Source organism: Hyla sarda, chromosome 7 (genome assembly GCF_029499605.1).
Source record: "Hyla sarda isolate aHylSar1 chromosome 7, aHylSar1.hap1, whole genome shotgun sequence".
Classification (NCBI taxonomy): domain Eukaryota; kingdom Metazoa; phylum Chordata; class Amphibia; order Anura; family Hylidae; genus Hyla; species Hyla sarda.
Window position 1 is genome coordinate 74170928 of NC_079195.1, and position 15753 is coordinate 74186680.

Here is a 15753-nt window from a genome sequence, read left to right on the forward strand (position 1 = left end):
TTGGGGGGTGTAGTTTTTATAATGGGGTCATTTGTGGGGTATTTCTAATGGGAAGACCCTTCAAATCCACTTCAAACCTGAACTGGTCTCTGAAAAAAAGCGAGGTTCAAAATTTTGTGAAAAATTGGAAAAGTGCTGCTGAACTTTGAAGCCCTCTGGTATCTTCCAAAAGTAAAAACACGTCAATTTTATGATGCAAACATAAAGTAGACATATTGGAAATGTGAATAAAATAAAAAAATACTTTGAATATCCATTTTCCTTACAAGCAGAGAGCTTCAAAGTTAGAAAAATGCAAAATTTTCAAATCTTCATCAAATTTTGGGATTTTTCACCAAGAAAGGATGCAAGTTACCACAAAATTTTACCACTATGTTAAATTAGAATATGTCACGAAAAAACTATCTCGGAATCAGATTGATAACTAAAAGCATTCCAGAGTTATTAATGTTTAAAGTGACAGTGGTCAGATGTGCAAAAAACGCTCTGGTCCTAAGGTGTAAAATGGCCTGGTCCTTAAGGGGTTAAGTTGCGTTATCCATTGATTACAAAGTATCCCCTTTCCTCAGGGACCATTTGTATTGTGGCGAATGTGAGGGGAGTCATTGAGGCCGCTGACAAAGTGACCATGCATGGACCACAATCCAAAAGCATGGTGCATGAATGACACTATAACAATTCTAGTGAGCAGTAGCAGTGAAAAAGGAATCCGATCCTGGCGCTCACCCGTGCGGCAGCTGAGGAAATTATGTCAGGAGCCGTATGGAAGTAAAAAATACACTTTATTTGGAATAAAGCAGGGACTACGCGTTGCGAGCGGACACGCTCCCCTCTTCCTCAGGTCCAGTTTGGCTCCTGACATAATTTCCTCAGCTGCCGCACGGGTGAGCGCCAGGATCGGATTCCTTTTTCACTGCTACTGCTCATTACTCACAGACCGTCCGGTCGGACGGGTGGATCCGGGCAGCACACCGTGGTGGATTTCTACTTACCCACACCAGTTGGGCTCGGTTGCTATGGGCAACTGCACCACTCTTCCTCTGCACAGGTTTTGATAAATCTCCCCCATTGTCCCTTTTTGTCTTTTAGACTTTTCTGTATAACAATTCTAGGCACTAGAAGCTAAGCCCTGTCTGTCACCCAAACATTGGGAAGGATTGTGGAGAAGCATTCAGGCCTGGGGTACTTTTTCTGTCAGTCTGTAACCTTATCAGTGCATGTGACATAACAGAATATGAGTAATTGTGATAAGATCCTGTTAAGTGGAAAGAAAAAGATCCTGTTTTCTTTATTGCAGGGTGCGAGGATAGATAGTAACAAAACAGGACCACCACTGAACTGAGCAGCTGCTATTTTTCTAGAATAGTTTGAAATGTCGAATTGCAGGTAAGAGATCTTTTGTCAATTTCCCTAAAAAAATGTATAAAGAACGCTATCCAGGAAGAGGTAGATTGACCATTTGGGCATAAGAGAAGTAGGAGAAGGAGCTCACAAACCCTTGGTCTGTTTAGAGCAGTGGTTCTCAACCTTTTTCGCGACTGTACCCCCAAAGGGTGAAAGTATTTCCGAGGGGGGTACACGTGCAAGGGGTAACCGTGGACAAAATAAGTAATAAAAGTACTTAATTTCATAATGGCGCATGCTCACCTTTCTAATGTGATACTAATGCAATACTAATCCCCTTGTGCCATTGTTACCCCTTCCCTCTGATCCCCTTTTGCCATAATCGGATAATGGCAAAAGGGAATTATTGGGAGGGGGAATAATGGCACAAGGGAATTAAGATGGAGGGGGGGGGGGATAATTATTACCCTCCCCCTCCATATTAATTCCTTTGTGCCTTTATCCCCCCTCCCTCTGATCCCCTTTTGCCATTACCCCCCCTCCATCTTAATCCCCTTTTGCCATTATCAACTGCAGCTCACGTAAGGTGGCCATGGCCGCTGCGACTGCGGCGTCCAATCCCCGCTCTATGCGCAAAAAATACTGGCCAATGCATGGCCGGTATTTGTGAACAAATTGCCGTACCCTTGGCGTACCCCTAGAGGTACACGTACCCCTGGTTGAGAACCCCTGTGTTAGAGCATTACTTGGCTTATTATGCTGTTATGGGAGAAAATCTTTTTTTGTGTGTGTCATCACATTCATAGAGCTGCACTTTTTTTTTTTTTTTTTTTCTATTGACATAGATGAATGGTGGATTTTTTTGTTTTTGTGGGATGAGTTGCTTTTTTTCCCATTGGAACCATTTTGGGGTACATATAATTTATTGGTTAATATTTAAAAACGTCTGTATGAAAATAGATGAAGTAAGCAAATCAGCCATAGTTTTTTAGCTTAAAAAATTCTGCACTATTCACCTTTGCAACATTAATAACACGTTACCTTTATTTCATGAGTTGGCACTAGGGGACTTACAGTGCTGTCAGTTGATTTCATATATAGTGATCTGGAATACTCAATAAACAAAGCAGTATTGCCTATATGTAATAAAGGAACTTTGTTATTCTCCACCTGTTTGCATAGCAACCCATCACCAGGGCACAGCTCAGCAGCCACCTCCTTTTGTCTAACTGTTAAGGGTTGCGCTGCCGGAAGACATGCTGGCTACGAACGCACCCCTGTTCCGTCCCCTGGTGCCAGTGGCGCCGCTGTCCGCACCTCGGGATGCGGACGCAGGCGTCCGCCGGCCCGTAACTCACCCTGTCTCGCTTCTGCTTCCTCTGTATGCTGGAACGCACGTGGACGCTTCCTGGGGTGCACGCGCGCCGTCTCTCAGAAATTTAAAGGGCCAGTACGCCCTTAATTGGTTCTTGCTAATTAGTGAAGTTATAAGTGCCAGCACTTCCTCTATTGCCTTGTTGGATCTTTGTGCCATCATTGCCTTAGAGAAAGTGTTCATTTGTGTCTTGCCTTGCCGTGCATCTGACCTTTGCCATGTTTCCCGACCTTTCTCCTGTGCCTCCTGCCTTCTGACCTCTTGCTACGTGACCTGGCTTTGCTACAGTGCCGCCAGTCCTGACCTCCCGCCTTTCCTGAATAGGAGTTATCTCATCCTTCCTGTGCCACGTTACACCTCTGCAGCCTGTGTGGATGAGTCTTATCAGGGGTAGCAACCTGGGTGCCACCTGCCGCAGCAAGTCCATCCCGCTTTGCGCGGGCTCTGGTGAAAACCAGCGGCACCTTTGACTCCCCTCCCTGGTACGGCCCACGTCACCATCCACATAGATATAGCGGATCAACTTCACCTCAGCCGTAACACTAACCACCTAGATGCTATGGTCACTATATACTGCCCTATCTAAGGGGTTAGGCTAAGTTTCTACTTGTTTTTTGGGGGGGAAAACGCCTAGAAAAACACCAACTCTGCCACATGGTGTTTTTTCGGCCAAAAAACGCTGAGGCCAGATGTTAGCTGTAAATCAATGAGCAATCGCAAAAATCTTATTCCACTTTGCGTTTTTCCCTTTGGCATTTTTTCACTCTTTCTTGGCGTTTTTCAGCTCCTTGGCTGTTGAGCATGTTGAGCTACTGGTGATTTTTTGTCAAAAACGTGGCGTTTTTCTCACATAGAAGTCTATGGGAGTTAAAAATCACCAAGAAAAACAATATGTTGGTTTTAACTTTGGCGTTTTTGCAGGCGGTTTTTATTGTTTTTTGGACTTCAGGGATCCAAAAAAGTGATGGAGATACCTGTTTTAATAAAATGTCATAGGGTACCATTAAAAAAAAAAAAAAAATACAGTAGTGAAGAAAAAATTGTATCTAACGAAATGTATCTTTTTTATAACAAAATTTGTATTAATTTTTAAACAGGGATCAATTTATGTGGGCGGGCAGGGCACTAAAAATGTAGCCGACAATAATAAAAATGTAGTGTGTGTATGTTTTTCACTTTTTTTCTTTATTTTTTATACACACTGTTCCATGATGGGAGTAGTAGTACCTCTACTATTTGACAGATCGCCCGTTGCGATCCTCCTGTATAATGTATAGATGTGGCCAGCCGCTCTTCTATGGTCCCCTGCACTGCCGTATATATAATCCTATTCATATTTCCCGCAGAGCTGTGATTGGCCAGATGGTTCCAGCCAATCACAGCTCTCTGTGGGAAATAGGAATATGTGTATATACGTCAGTGCAGGGGACCATAGAAGAGTGGCCGCTGCATCTATACATTATACAGGAGGATCACAGTAGTACCTGCAGGTAAGAACAGATCACAGCGGATATCACTACTGACATCCGATGTGATCGTCCTATCTATAGCAGAGATGCAGAGTGGCTCTATACAGCGCCCGCATCTCTGCGCTATACTCCAGCCGGCCACTCACTCATTCATATTTCCCTCTGAGAGCTGTGATTGGCTGCCACCATCCGGCCAATCACCACTCTGGGCGGAAAATATGAATGAGCGATGTTCTATTCACATCACTCGCCGGAGTACAGAGCAGAGATGCGAGCTCTGTATAGAGCCACTACACATCTCTGATATATTATGGACGATTGCATCGGGTGTCATGACTGACACCCGGAGCAATATGTCTATTAGTACAGGTACTACTATTCCCATCATGGAACAGTCTGTTCCATGCTGGGAGTAGTAGTATTACCTAAAAAATGGGAAAAATAGAGAGAAAAAAAGTGAAACACACACTTTATTAAAAATTAATTACAATTTAGTTATAAAAAATTTAAATTTCGTTAAAGGGGTACTCCGGTGAAAACCTTTTTTCTTTTAAATCAACTGGTGGCAGAAAGTTAAACATATTAGTAAATGACTTCTATTAAAAAAATCGTAATCCTTCCTGTACTTATTAGCTGCTGAATACTACAGAGGAAATTATTTTCTTTTTGGAATGCTCTCTGATGACATCACGAGCACAGTTCTCTCTGCTGATGTTATTATAATAATAATAACGCTTTATTTACTGTTGTCCTTAGTGGGATTTGAACCCAAGTCCCCAGCACTGCAAACCAGCAGTGCTAACCACTGAGCCACCATGCTGCCCTTAGCATACACCTGCTATGCATGGTTGCTAAAATGAACAGAGATGTCAGCAGAGAGCACTGTGCTCGTGATGTTATCAGTGATTTCCTCTGTAGCATTCAGCAGCTAATAAGTACTGGAAGGATTAATATTTTTTAATAGAAGTTATTTACAAATATGCTTAACTTTCTGCCACCAGTTGATTTAAAAGAAAAAAGGTTTTCACCGGAGTACCCCTTTAAATACATTTTTCTCATCACTACTGCATCCTTTTTCTTTTTGTTTGTACCCTACCAATTGGCAAAAATGCAATTTCCACACAAATGAAAAAAACTCCAGAAAAAAAAAGTGCAACTGTATGAATAGCAGCCAAATAATAGAACTTTGACATATTCAGAAATTTACAAGTTCCGTGGATCCAAATGTGGCATCAGGGTGTGAGGTGCAGGGTATATGTTATAACCCAAGGGGCAGATGTTATTAACCCCTTCTTGTCGTGACGCCAGGGTGTGGTTTAGCCTTAACCACCCGAAGGTAATACCGCTGGTCCTAAGCTAGGGACAGGGGCAATGTAGACACCGACGCCAAGTTATGGACAAATGGTAGCTTTACTGAGGGTAGACAGATGACACAGTCTATGCAGTACAGCCAATATCCCAAGGAGGTGACCAGTGACACAGGGGGACCTCGCAGGCTTACTGGGACTTGCAGTAGTTAGACAGGCCACGGTGACTATAAGGTAGACTTTACTTGACTGACTTGACGACTGACAATCAGATGACTTTGACTTATTTGCAATTGACAGGTGGCTGCAGACTTTAGGCTTGAGGCCTCCAATGCTCCGGACACACACACTGAGACGACTGCACTGGACCTCGGGAACTAACAGCATGGAAAGAGAGAGATTGCAGCCCCTCCCCTGCTTATATAGGGGGGCTGTGCAAGGAGCCCATAGGTCCCTTGGGGGGGGGGTCACCTGGTCACTGGACCCCCCAAGTGACCTATGTACAACATAGTGAACTGTAAGGGGGACCCTGGGGACATGCAGGGACTCTGCCTGACAGGAGGACAGTACAGGGCCACCACACAAAGTTTCTGAGATTAGTATGTGAGGATTAGATCATGACGTAAATTAAGACCATCTGGTTGTCTGCTTCCCAAAACAAAAATCCAAAAACTCTTTCTATTCAAAAGTTTTCTATGAAAGTCAACATCTCTTTTTGAAAAATGTTTCAATGCCCTGTATTTCCAAACTGGTGGTGTCACCTCTATGGCATTCTCTGAGAGCTGACACCCCCACAGCATTGTTGGTGATATCAGAAATATGTCTTTAACACGGGACTTCGGAGATTTAAGTGTACAATCCACGTACTGTTTTTTGCAGGTGGTACAGGCTCCTAAGTATACAACTCCCCTTGTGTCACAATTGATAAAATTCTTGTGGGCATATTTTTTACCTGTACTATACAAAATAAATTTGGAAGTTCTAGTCATATATGTACAGATAATACAACGTGTTTTTGCACATTTATAGTTACCTTTGCAGGTTAGTCAATGAGAAGCTGTAGGCTGCGATGAGTTAAATTCACTGGGGGAAAGAAGATTGCCTAAAGTCGGAGCTCTTTTGCATACACAGTTTACACCTTCATTCACTATCTGTTTCAAAATAATATCTTGTTCTAGGGAATATAGTGTTGTACAATCCGTTTAATTTGCGTGAACTGTCTACTGTACGATGTAATAAAAAAGATTTTGTTATCGTTCTGTTTGCACTTGTCTGATGTTCTGTTGTAAGAAATTAGATCCTGACGGTTCAAAGACAGAGTCTTAGCCCTTTCTATATTTTGTTTATAATAGCCCCATTGGAGAAGATGATCTGAGAGTTTTTTTGCTTCATTATTAAATGTGTCTATATCAAATCAAATCAAAGTTCAGGGTTTTATTCACACATGGCACACAGCAAACAGTCTTAAATGCAGAACAAAGGAAAAAATAACAAAAAGTCTACCTGCGTTCCTTAGGTGTTTGTTCACACCTGAGACTATGCCATGCGACATCAAGCAAGTCCTTTCCAGGCCTCCAGGCTGTCTGCTGACCAGCTTCCAAACTCTCAGGGAAGAACTCCACATGCCTGTGGCGTACCAAGGGGGGCGGGGGGGGGGGCACTCTCAAGGGGGGTGCCAGGGGCGGACTGACCCGCCACCGCCACCGCTGCTCGTCCCAGATCCCCAGCAGATAGCGCTACATTCTCCTGTATGCGCGATACACGCACATACAGGAGAAGGCATCGCCTCTGTGTGAGCCGCATCTGCAGCTACACAGAGGAGACGTGACCTCCGCCCCCACGCAGCACGCAGTACAGGTGCCGGTGACGTCATTCATTGGCGCCTGTACTGTGGAGGGGAGAAGACGCGGGCCCTGCAGCTGAGGAGATCGCTGCGTGGGATATCAGGTGAGCATCATTTTTTTATTTAATTTTTTTAACCCTGCCTATACCTATAGGGAAGGGGGGGCTCTGCATATACTGTACCTATAGGGAAGGGGGGGGGAGGGGGGGCTCTGCATATACTGTACCTATAGGGAAGGGGGGGAGAGGGGGGCTCTGCATATACTGTACCTATATGGAAGGGGGGAAGAGGGGGGTGCTCTGCATATACTGTACCTATAGGGAAGGGGGGAAGAGGGGGGGGGGCTCTGCATATACTGTACCTATAGGGAAGGGGGAGGGGGGGTGCTCTGCATATACTGTACCTATAGGGAAGGGGCGAGAGGGGGAGGCTCTGCATGTACTGTACCTATAGGGAAGGGGGGAGAGGGGGGGCTCTGCATATACTGTACCTATAGGGAAGGGGGGAGCTCTGCATATACTGTACCTATAGGGAAGGGGGGGAGAAGGGGGTGCTCTGCATAAACTGTACCTATAGGGAAGGGGGGGGGGGAGGGTGCGTGCTCTGCATATACCTATAGGGAAGGGGGGGGAGGGGGTGCTCTGCATATACCTATAGGGGAGGGGGGTGCTTGGCATATACCTATGGGGAAGGGAGGGAGAGGGGGGGGTGCTCTGCATATACCTATAGGGAAGGGAGGGAGAGGTGCTCCGCATATACCTATGGGAAAGGGAGGGAGAGGGGGGTGTAGCTCTGCATATACCTATGGGGAAGGGGGGTGTAGCTCTGTATATACCTATGGGGAAGGGGGGGTGTAGCTCTGTATATACCTATGGGGAAGAGGGGGGGGTGTAGCTCTGCATATACCTATGGGGAAGGGGGGTGTAGCTCTGCATATACCTATGGGGAAGAGGGGGGGGTGTAGCTCTGCACATACCTATGGGAAAGAGGGGGGGGGTGTAGCGTAGCTCTGCACATACCTATGGGAAAGGGGGGGATTTAACTCTGCATATACCTATGGGAAAGAGGGGGTTACCTGGCTACCTAACTACCTACCTGCCCTTTTACTGTGCAGGACACCAAGGAGGGCATTATAACAGTTTGTGGGCCTATAGATGGAAAGATTGTGTAGAGGAGGGCACTGAATATATGCGTCCGACATGTTTTTCCTGCAGATGTTAAGAAATCCACATGGCGGTCTTATCCGGACAGAGAAGAAAAGGAAAGAGGACGCCGCTGATCAGAAAAGACGTAATTGTGAGTCCCAAAACGTAACTGTAATCACTTATATGGTGTACACATCCTGTGTACAGCTGATATCTACCGCCATATGGTCCTGTATATAATCACTTCTATTGTATACAGATCCTTTATAGTATACTGGTCTGTGTATAGTGGTTTTATTCAGTACAGTATGGCGGTATTATCCAATTATTGTGTGGTGGTATATATTTACTCCTTGTATACCAGTATTATTGGTCATTGAAATTTACCTACGTTAAAGTGTTTCTTACATATATAAATTGTAATTTATTGTGTGTGGGATTTGGGTAGAATAGGAGCGTGGCAGAAGATTGACGAGCCGCAGAGCCTAGCAGGGGCCCTTGCCTTGACTGGAGCAGAGGAGAATGCGGCTTTGAGGTGGTTAAAGGCTTCCTCCGCCTGTGGTGGCCAGGATTTCGGATTAGCATTTTTCTTAGTCAGTGCTACAATAGGAGCAACGATGGTGGAGAAGTGGGGAATGAATTCACGATAATAATTTGCAAAATCAGAGAAATCTTTGGATTGCTCGCAGGCCAGTGGGACGAGGCCAATCCATTACCGCAGAAAGTTTATCATCGTCCATTTGAAGACCTTGTCCGGACACAATGTATCCCAAGAAGGGAAGACTGCTGCGTTCGAATAGACACTTCTCAATTTTGGCGTAAAGTTGATTTTGGCATAGTCGCTGGAGCACTTGACGAACATTAAGGCGATGTTCCTCTAGGTTGGAGGAAAAAATGAGGATGTCGTCAAGATAGACTACCAAACAGGAGTACAGCATGTCCAGAAAATCTTGTTAACAAAGTCCTGAAAGACTGCTGGGGTGTTGCATAGACCAAAGGGCATGACTAGGTATTCAAAGTGACCATCTCTGGTATTGAAGGCGGTTTTCCATTCATCGCCTGCCTGAATACGGATGAGGTTATATGCACCCCTTAGATCAAGTTTGGTGAAAATCTTAGCACCTCGCAGTTGGTCGAAGAGTTCGGAGATGAGAGGCAGAGGATAGCGTTTTTTTACGGTCATTTTATTGAGACCGCAGTAATCAATACAAGGGCAGAGAGATCCATCTTTTTTAGCGACAAAGAAAAACCCAGCTCCAGCTGGAGAAGAAGATTTCCGGATAAAACCTCTTTTGAAGTTTTCTTGTATGTACTCAGACATAGTTTGTGTTTCGGGAGCAGAAAGTGGGTAAATCTTACCACGGGGCAGTGTGGTACCAGGGAGCAGGTCGATAGGGCAGTCATAGGGTCTATGTGGAGGTAAGACCTCTGCTTGTTTTTTACAAAAGACGTCCGAAAAGTCCTGATAGGCCTTAGGAAGACCTGGCAATGGAGTAGCCGTGGAGACCTGGCAGGAAGAAACTAGGAGGAGACATGGCTTGTGGCAAGAAGATCCCCAACTCTTAATGTCCCTGGTGAGCCAGTCGAGGCTAGGCGAGTGGCGTTGGAGCCAGGGCAAGCCCAGAAGAATTTCAGAAGTGCAGTTGGGTAGCACAAAAAATTCAATATGTTCATGATGGTGAACTCCAACACTCATGAGTAGCGGTTGAGTGCGGAAACGCACGGTGCAGACCAGTCTCTCTCCATAGACGGATGAAATGAAGAGAGGTTTGACAAGACGGATAACTGGAATGTTGAATCTGTTGACTAGGGAGGCTTTAATGAAACTTCCTGCTGAACTCGAGTCCAAGAAGGCCACAGCGGAGAAGGAAGTAGCATTAGGGGGTATAGCAATCCGCACAGGTAAAGTCAATCGTGGAGAGGAAGAATTCACTCCTAGCAACGACTCTCCTACGTTAACTAGGTGAGTGGGTGCGTTTCTCAGACGCGGAGGACAAATAGGACAGTCTTTTAGGAAATGTTCAGTGCTTGCACAGTATAGGCACAGGTTTTCATTCCTACGGCGAGTCCTCTCTTGTTGGGTCAGGCGAGACCGATCCACTTGCATAGCCTCCTCAGCAGGAGGCACAGGAACAGATTGCAAAGGATATTGTAAGAGAGGAGCCTGGGAGGCAAACCGCCTGGTGCGAACAAGATTCTTTTCCTGACGAAGCTCCTGGCGTCTTTCCGTGAAACGCATGTCGATGCGGGTGGCCAAATGGATGAGTTCAGACAGGTTAGCAGGAATTTCTCGTGCGGCCAGGACATCTTTGATGTGACTGGATAAGCCTTTCTTGAAGGTCGCGCAGAGGGCCTCATTATTCCAGGATAGCTCAGAGGCAAGGGTGCGGAACTGGATGGCGTATTCGCCCACAGAAGAACTCCCTTGGACAAGATTCAGCAAAGCAGTCTCGGCTGAGGAAGCCCGGGCTGGCTCCTGAAAGACACTATGTACTTCTGAGAAGAAGGACTGGATAGTAGCAGTGGCAGGATCGTTGCGGTCCCAAAGCGAGTGGCCCATGACAAGGCCTTTCCAGACAGCAGGCTGACCACGAACGCCACCTTAGACCGTTCTGTTGGAAATTGGTCTGACATCATCTCCAGGTGTAGGGAACACTGGGACAGGAACCCACGGCACTGTTTAGAGTCCCCATCAAACTTGTCTGGTAGAGACAGGCGGAATCTGGGAGCAGCCACTCGCTGCGGAGGAGATGCAGGAGCTGGCGGAGGAGATGGTTGCTGTTGTTGCGGCAGAAGCTGTTGCAGCATAGCGGTCAACTGAGTGAACTGCTGTCCTTGTAGCATGATCTGCTGTGATTGCTGGGCAACCTCGGAGGTTAGGTCAGCGACACTGGGCAGCGGGACCTCAGCGGGATCAATGGCCTGTCTACTGTCAGGATCCGGACTGGTATGCGGGGAGGACACGGGTGGTGGATCCTCTGTGTCAGCGAGGTGATGACGTGAGCCGTACCAGGGGAACGGAATCTAAGGGGTTACTGGTTTTCACCAGAGCCCGCCGCAAAGCGGGATGGACTTGCAGCGGCAGGTAACCCCCAGGTCGTTCCAACTCCGACTCAACTTCTCTGACAGCTGAGACAGGCGCGGTACACAAGGACAAGGCAAGAGCAAGGTCGGACGTAGCAGAAGGCCTAGGCAGGAAGCAACGGTTCGTAGTCAGGGGCAACAGCAAGGGTCAGGATACACAAGCAATGGAACACACAGAAACGCTTTCGCAGGGCACAAGGCAACAAGATCCGGAAAGGACAGGAAGGGGAAGTGGGTTTATATACTGTAGGGAGTGCTTGGAACTAATTGGGCCAGGCACCAATTAATGGTGCACTGGCCCTTTAAATCTGAGAGACCCGGCGCGCCTGCGCCCTAGAGGGCGGGGCCGGCGCGCCGGGACTGGGCAGGAGGATGGGGCAGGTGAGAGACACGGGGCGCGATCCGAGAGCGGGCACGTCCCGTACCTCGGATCGTGTCCCCTCCGGTGACAAGGAAGCAGCGCTCGCGGTCAGCGGTGCCGAATGGAGCACTGCATACAGAGGCATTCCGCAAGCACTCCGGGGAAGCAGCGGGACCCGGTGCGCTCGGCGTGACAGCTGTGCTGTACCAAAATTTTCTCCCGAGACATTGAGGTCTGCCAACTAGGGTCCTGACGGCAGCTCCTCCACATCTCCTACCATTACATTCAGTGGAGATGACTCCTTCTCTTCCACTGTAGTGGTGGTCAACCCAACTGCTGTTGGTTCTAACTCAGGTTCCCAGGGTTCCGGGGTCATCCCTGAGTTGGGCCAATCTATTGGGGACACCCCTGCCTCGCAGGTCTGGGGAGCTCTTATCTGGAGCCACAAAGACACAAACCCTGGAAAGTTTCACCCAATTATCAGTTCATGTGGTAACTTTGTGGCAACGGCCACCTCATGAGTGCAACTGTCGATTGTGGTTGACACAGTCACCAGAGCGGTGGGATAGTCTTTTAAGTCACCCTGAACACACAACACTCCAGCCTGTTGTCCCGTGTAGTCTCTGGTTGGCACCAGGTTGGACTTCACTAAGGTCACCATACTCTCTGACACTACCTCCCACCATCACCTGCCCGGGTCTCCTGCCCTGGGGATACCGGTGGCACACAGTCTCTGGGCATAAAGGGATGGCCAGAGTGCATAATTAGTGTCCATTGGTTCCTGCTGCTGGGGACAATTAGCCCTAACATGTCCTGGTTCGTGACAGTCCCAACATAGCAACGGGGTGGCGCTTTTAGGGCTTTCCAGCCGCCTGGGCAAGGGTGAGGACCTCCCGCAGTTTTATGGGGGCCTAGAACCTTTCTATGAGGTCTACCATTGCCAGTGCATTGCTAGGGGATGCCTGGCCAATCCAGTTCTGGAGGGAGTAAGGCAGAGCCCTCCAGAACATGTCGGCCAGGAGACGGTCCAGCATGGCAGTGGGATTCAACACCTCCGGCTGCAGCCACTTCTGCAGGCGTTGCAATAGGTCATAATATTGTGGCCAGGCAGGCTCAGCTGGCTTACATTCCCACTGCCTTACCTGCTGGGCCCGGACCCCCACATTTACCCCCAGTCTTGCTAGTATCTCACGCTTGACAGTGTCATAATCAGCAGCTTGGTCGTCGGGCAAGTCAAAGTACTGCCAGGTAGGTCTCGACATCATCCGAGGGGGTCATCTTGGGTATCGCCATACGAACTGCTTCCTGGACGTCAGGGGTGGTCCGGATCATCACTGCGGCTTGTAACACCATTATATGCTGCAACAGTAGCTGGTTAGTCTCCTGCTGATGCCTGTTGAACTCTTGTTGTTGCTTGGTGGACTCCTGCTGGAGCCTGTTGGTCTCCTGCTGTTGCAAGTTGGCCTCCATGAACTCACTGGAGAAAACACTCCCGCCGTAATGACAGTCACTTGTAAGCAGGATCATTGCCCCTAGCAACAACTCTGATGGGTTATCCCAGGCTTGGGTCTTAGCAACAGCTTGTTGCAACTCAATCGCTAACCTCACTGCGTTGCCCACATCCTCCACCAAATGTGATGACTCGCTCTTGCAGACAGGTGCAGTTGCAGTATAGAGGCACAGAAACAGGGATTTTCAAATCAAAGTTCAGTGTTTTATTCACACATGGCACACAGCAAACAGTCTTAAATGCAGAACAAAGGAAATAGTAACAAAAAGTCTACCTCCATTCCTTAGGTGTTTGTTCACACCTGAGACCATGCCATGCGACATCAAGCAAGTCTTTTCCAGGCCTCCAGTCTGCTGACCAGCTTCCAAACTGTCAGGGAAGAACTCCACACTCGGCTCTCTCTGGCAGTGTGAGCTGCAACTAGCAAATCCCCTGCAGCTGGTGAAACAAGCTGCCTTGAAGGCCAACAAAACGCGGCCTGGATTGTGGGGAATGGCCCCCACCCTACACTTGACCATTCCCAGTAAGAGCCATCCCGGTATTGGCTTTCCAGGCAGACTACGGCCACAGTGTTAATCTGCATCGCAGCACAGACACTGAATAAATACCGGCTCTTACTTCACCAAGGCCAGGAGCCTTGGTGACACATAACGCCCATCCACCACAATGCCCTTCACCTTCTCACACTATGAAATTCTCCATAGGGGATATTATTGGTTACATGTTTTGGATGACATAATTTTTTACAAAATAGTATTACTAGCTATTGGTTTTCTGTACGGTTTGACCACTACAGATCCATCCTCGCTGGTGAGGATCACATCAAGAAAGGGAATTTCATTATGTCCATAACATGACATGAAACTCAAATTCATAGCATTGTAATTTAAATACTCAATGAAAGCATCATATTCATTCTTTTCTCCTTTCCAGATTATTACCAGATCGCCCTACCCAGTGCAAGTGTTCAATAAACGGATTGGATAAAGAAAATAATTTTTCCTCAAAGACGGACATAAAAATATTTGCAAATGAGGGGGAGTATTTCATCCCCATAGAGGCCCCCTCGTTTGCAAATAGAATTGTCCGTCAAACACAAAAAAATTGTTGGTGAGTAAAAACTCCACCGCCATAAACAAAAATTCCTTTAGTGAATATGAATATGTGCTGTGATAATCCAAAAAATACCTTAATGCGGACAGGCTCTCTCCCATCCGAATGGAAGAGTAAAGGGCAGTGACATCACACGTGCCCCTTCTGTCCATGATATGGTGTCAAGAATGCCCAAAAGGTGTTAAGTGTCTCTAATGAAAGATGGAGTAATTCTAGTGAGAGGTTGCAAATAACCACACACTTATTCACCCAATCTTTCACCATACGAGCCTATCCCTGCTATTATAGGAAGACCCCCTTGTGCACCTTAGGCAGTGTATGGAAGATAGGGGTGACTGGGTGATTTACATATAGATACTCCACGGTTCTCTGGTCTAAGAACCCCATAGCCTGTCCTTCCTTTAACAAACATTTTGTTTTATTTTGAATGGTATTTGTGTGATCGGAAGTAAGTTTTCTACATGTACAGTAACCCCCCCGACCTGCAATGGCCCCGACATATGATAAAATCGACATACGATGGCCTCTCAGAGGCCATCGCATGTCGATGTCAGCATCGACATACGATACTTTTATATGTCGGGGCCATCGCATTAACTGCTATCCGACAGTGCAAAATGCTTAAGCTGCTGTCGGATAGCAGTTTAAGCATCCCGGGCAGGTTTGCCTACCTATTCCCGCTGCTCCGGGTCCACTTCGCGATCCTCCGGCGTCTTCTGCATCTTCTCCAGGATCCGGGCTTCGCTTTCCGGCGTCGTTATTACGTCACTACGCACGCCGCGCCCGTGCAGCAGCATAATAACGTCACCAGAAAGCGAGGCCCGGACCCTGCAGAAGATGCGGAAGAAGCCGGAGGATCGCGAAGAAGACACCGGAGCAGCGGGACAGCATCGGGAGCCCCTTGGACAGCATCAGGAGCGGTGAGGACCTGGTCCGGAGTGGCGGGGACAGGTGAGTACAGCTTACTATACTTTACATTGCATGGATCCCTCAACATACGATGGATTCGACAAACGATTGGTCATTTGGAACGAATTACCATCGTATGTTGAGGGACCACTGTATTTAAGTTTTCTACATGAATTTCTACATGAATTTTTGGCTTCAGTTAGATTGCTGTTCACACCTTGCGTCTTGTGCCTAAATCTATCTTAAAAACAAACGGTACACCAACTTACCATGGGAATAAGAGAAGAAATAAG

General features: G+C 47.2%; 1 protein-coding gene across 2 annotated transcripts in view; it reads left to right on the plus strand.

Annotated features, from left to right (window-relative positions):
• The first annotated feature begins 1022 nt into the window (after positions 1-1022).
• Positions 1023-15753, plus strand: part of LOC130281910 (arsenite methyltransferase-like) — a 70247-nt gene continuing 55516 nt past the window's right edge. Inside the window, exons 1-2 of one of the 2 annotated variants that reach the window (XM_056529653.1) lie at positions 1023-1048; positions 1298-1386. In XM_056529653.1, the coding sequence (XP_056385628.1) occupies positions 1373-1386 (14 nt within the window). In that variant the 5' untranslated portion in view covers positions 1023-1048; positions 1298-1372. Of the gene's footprint in view, positions 1183-1297; positions 1387-15753 lie in introns of both variants that reach the window. The other variant, XM_056529652.1, reaches the window with a different exon arrangement.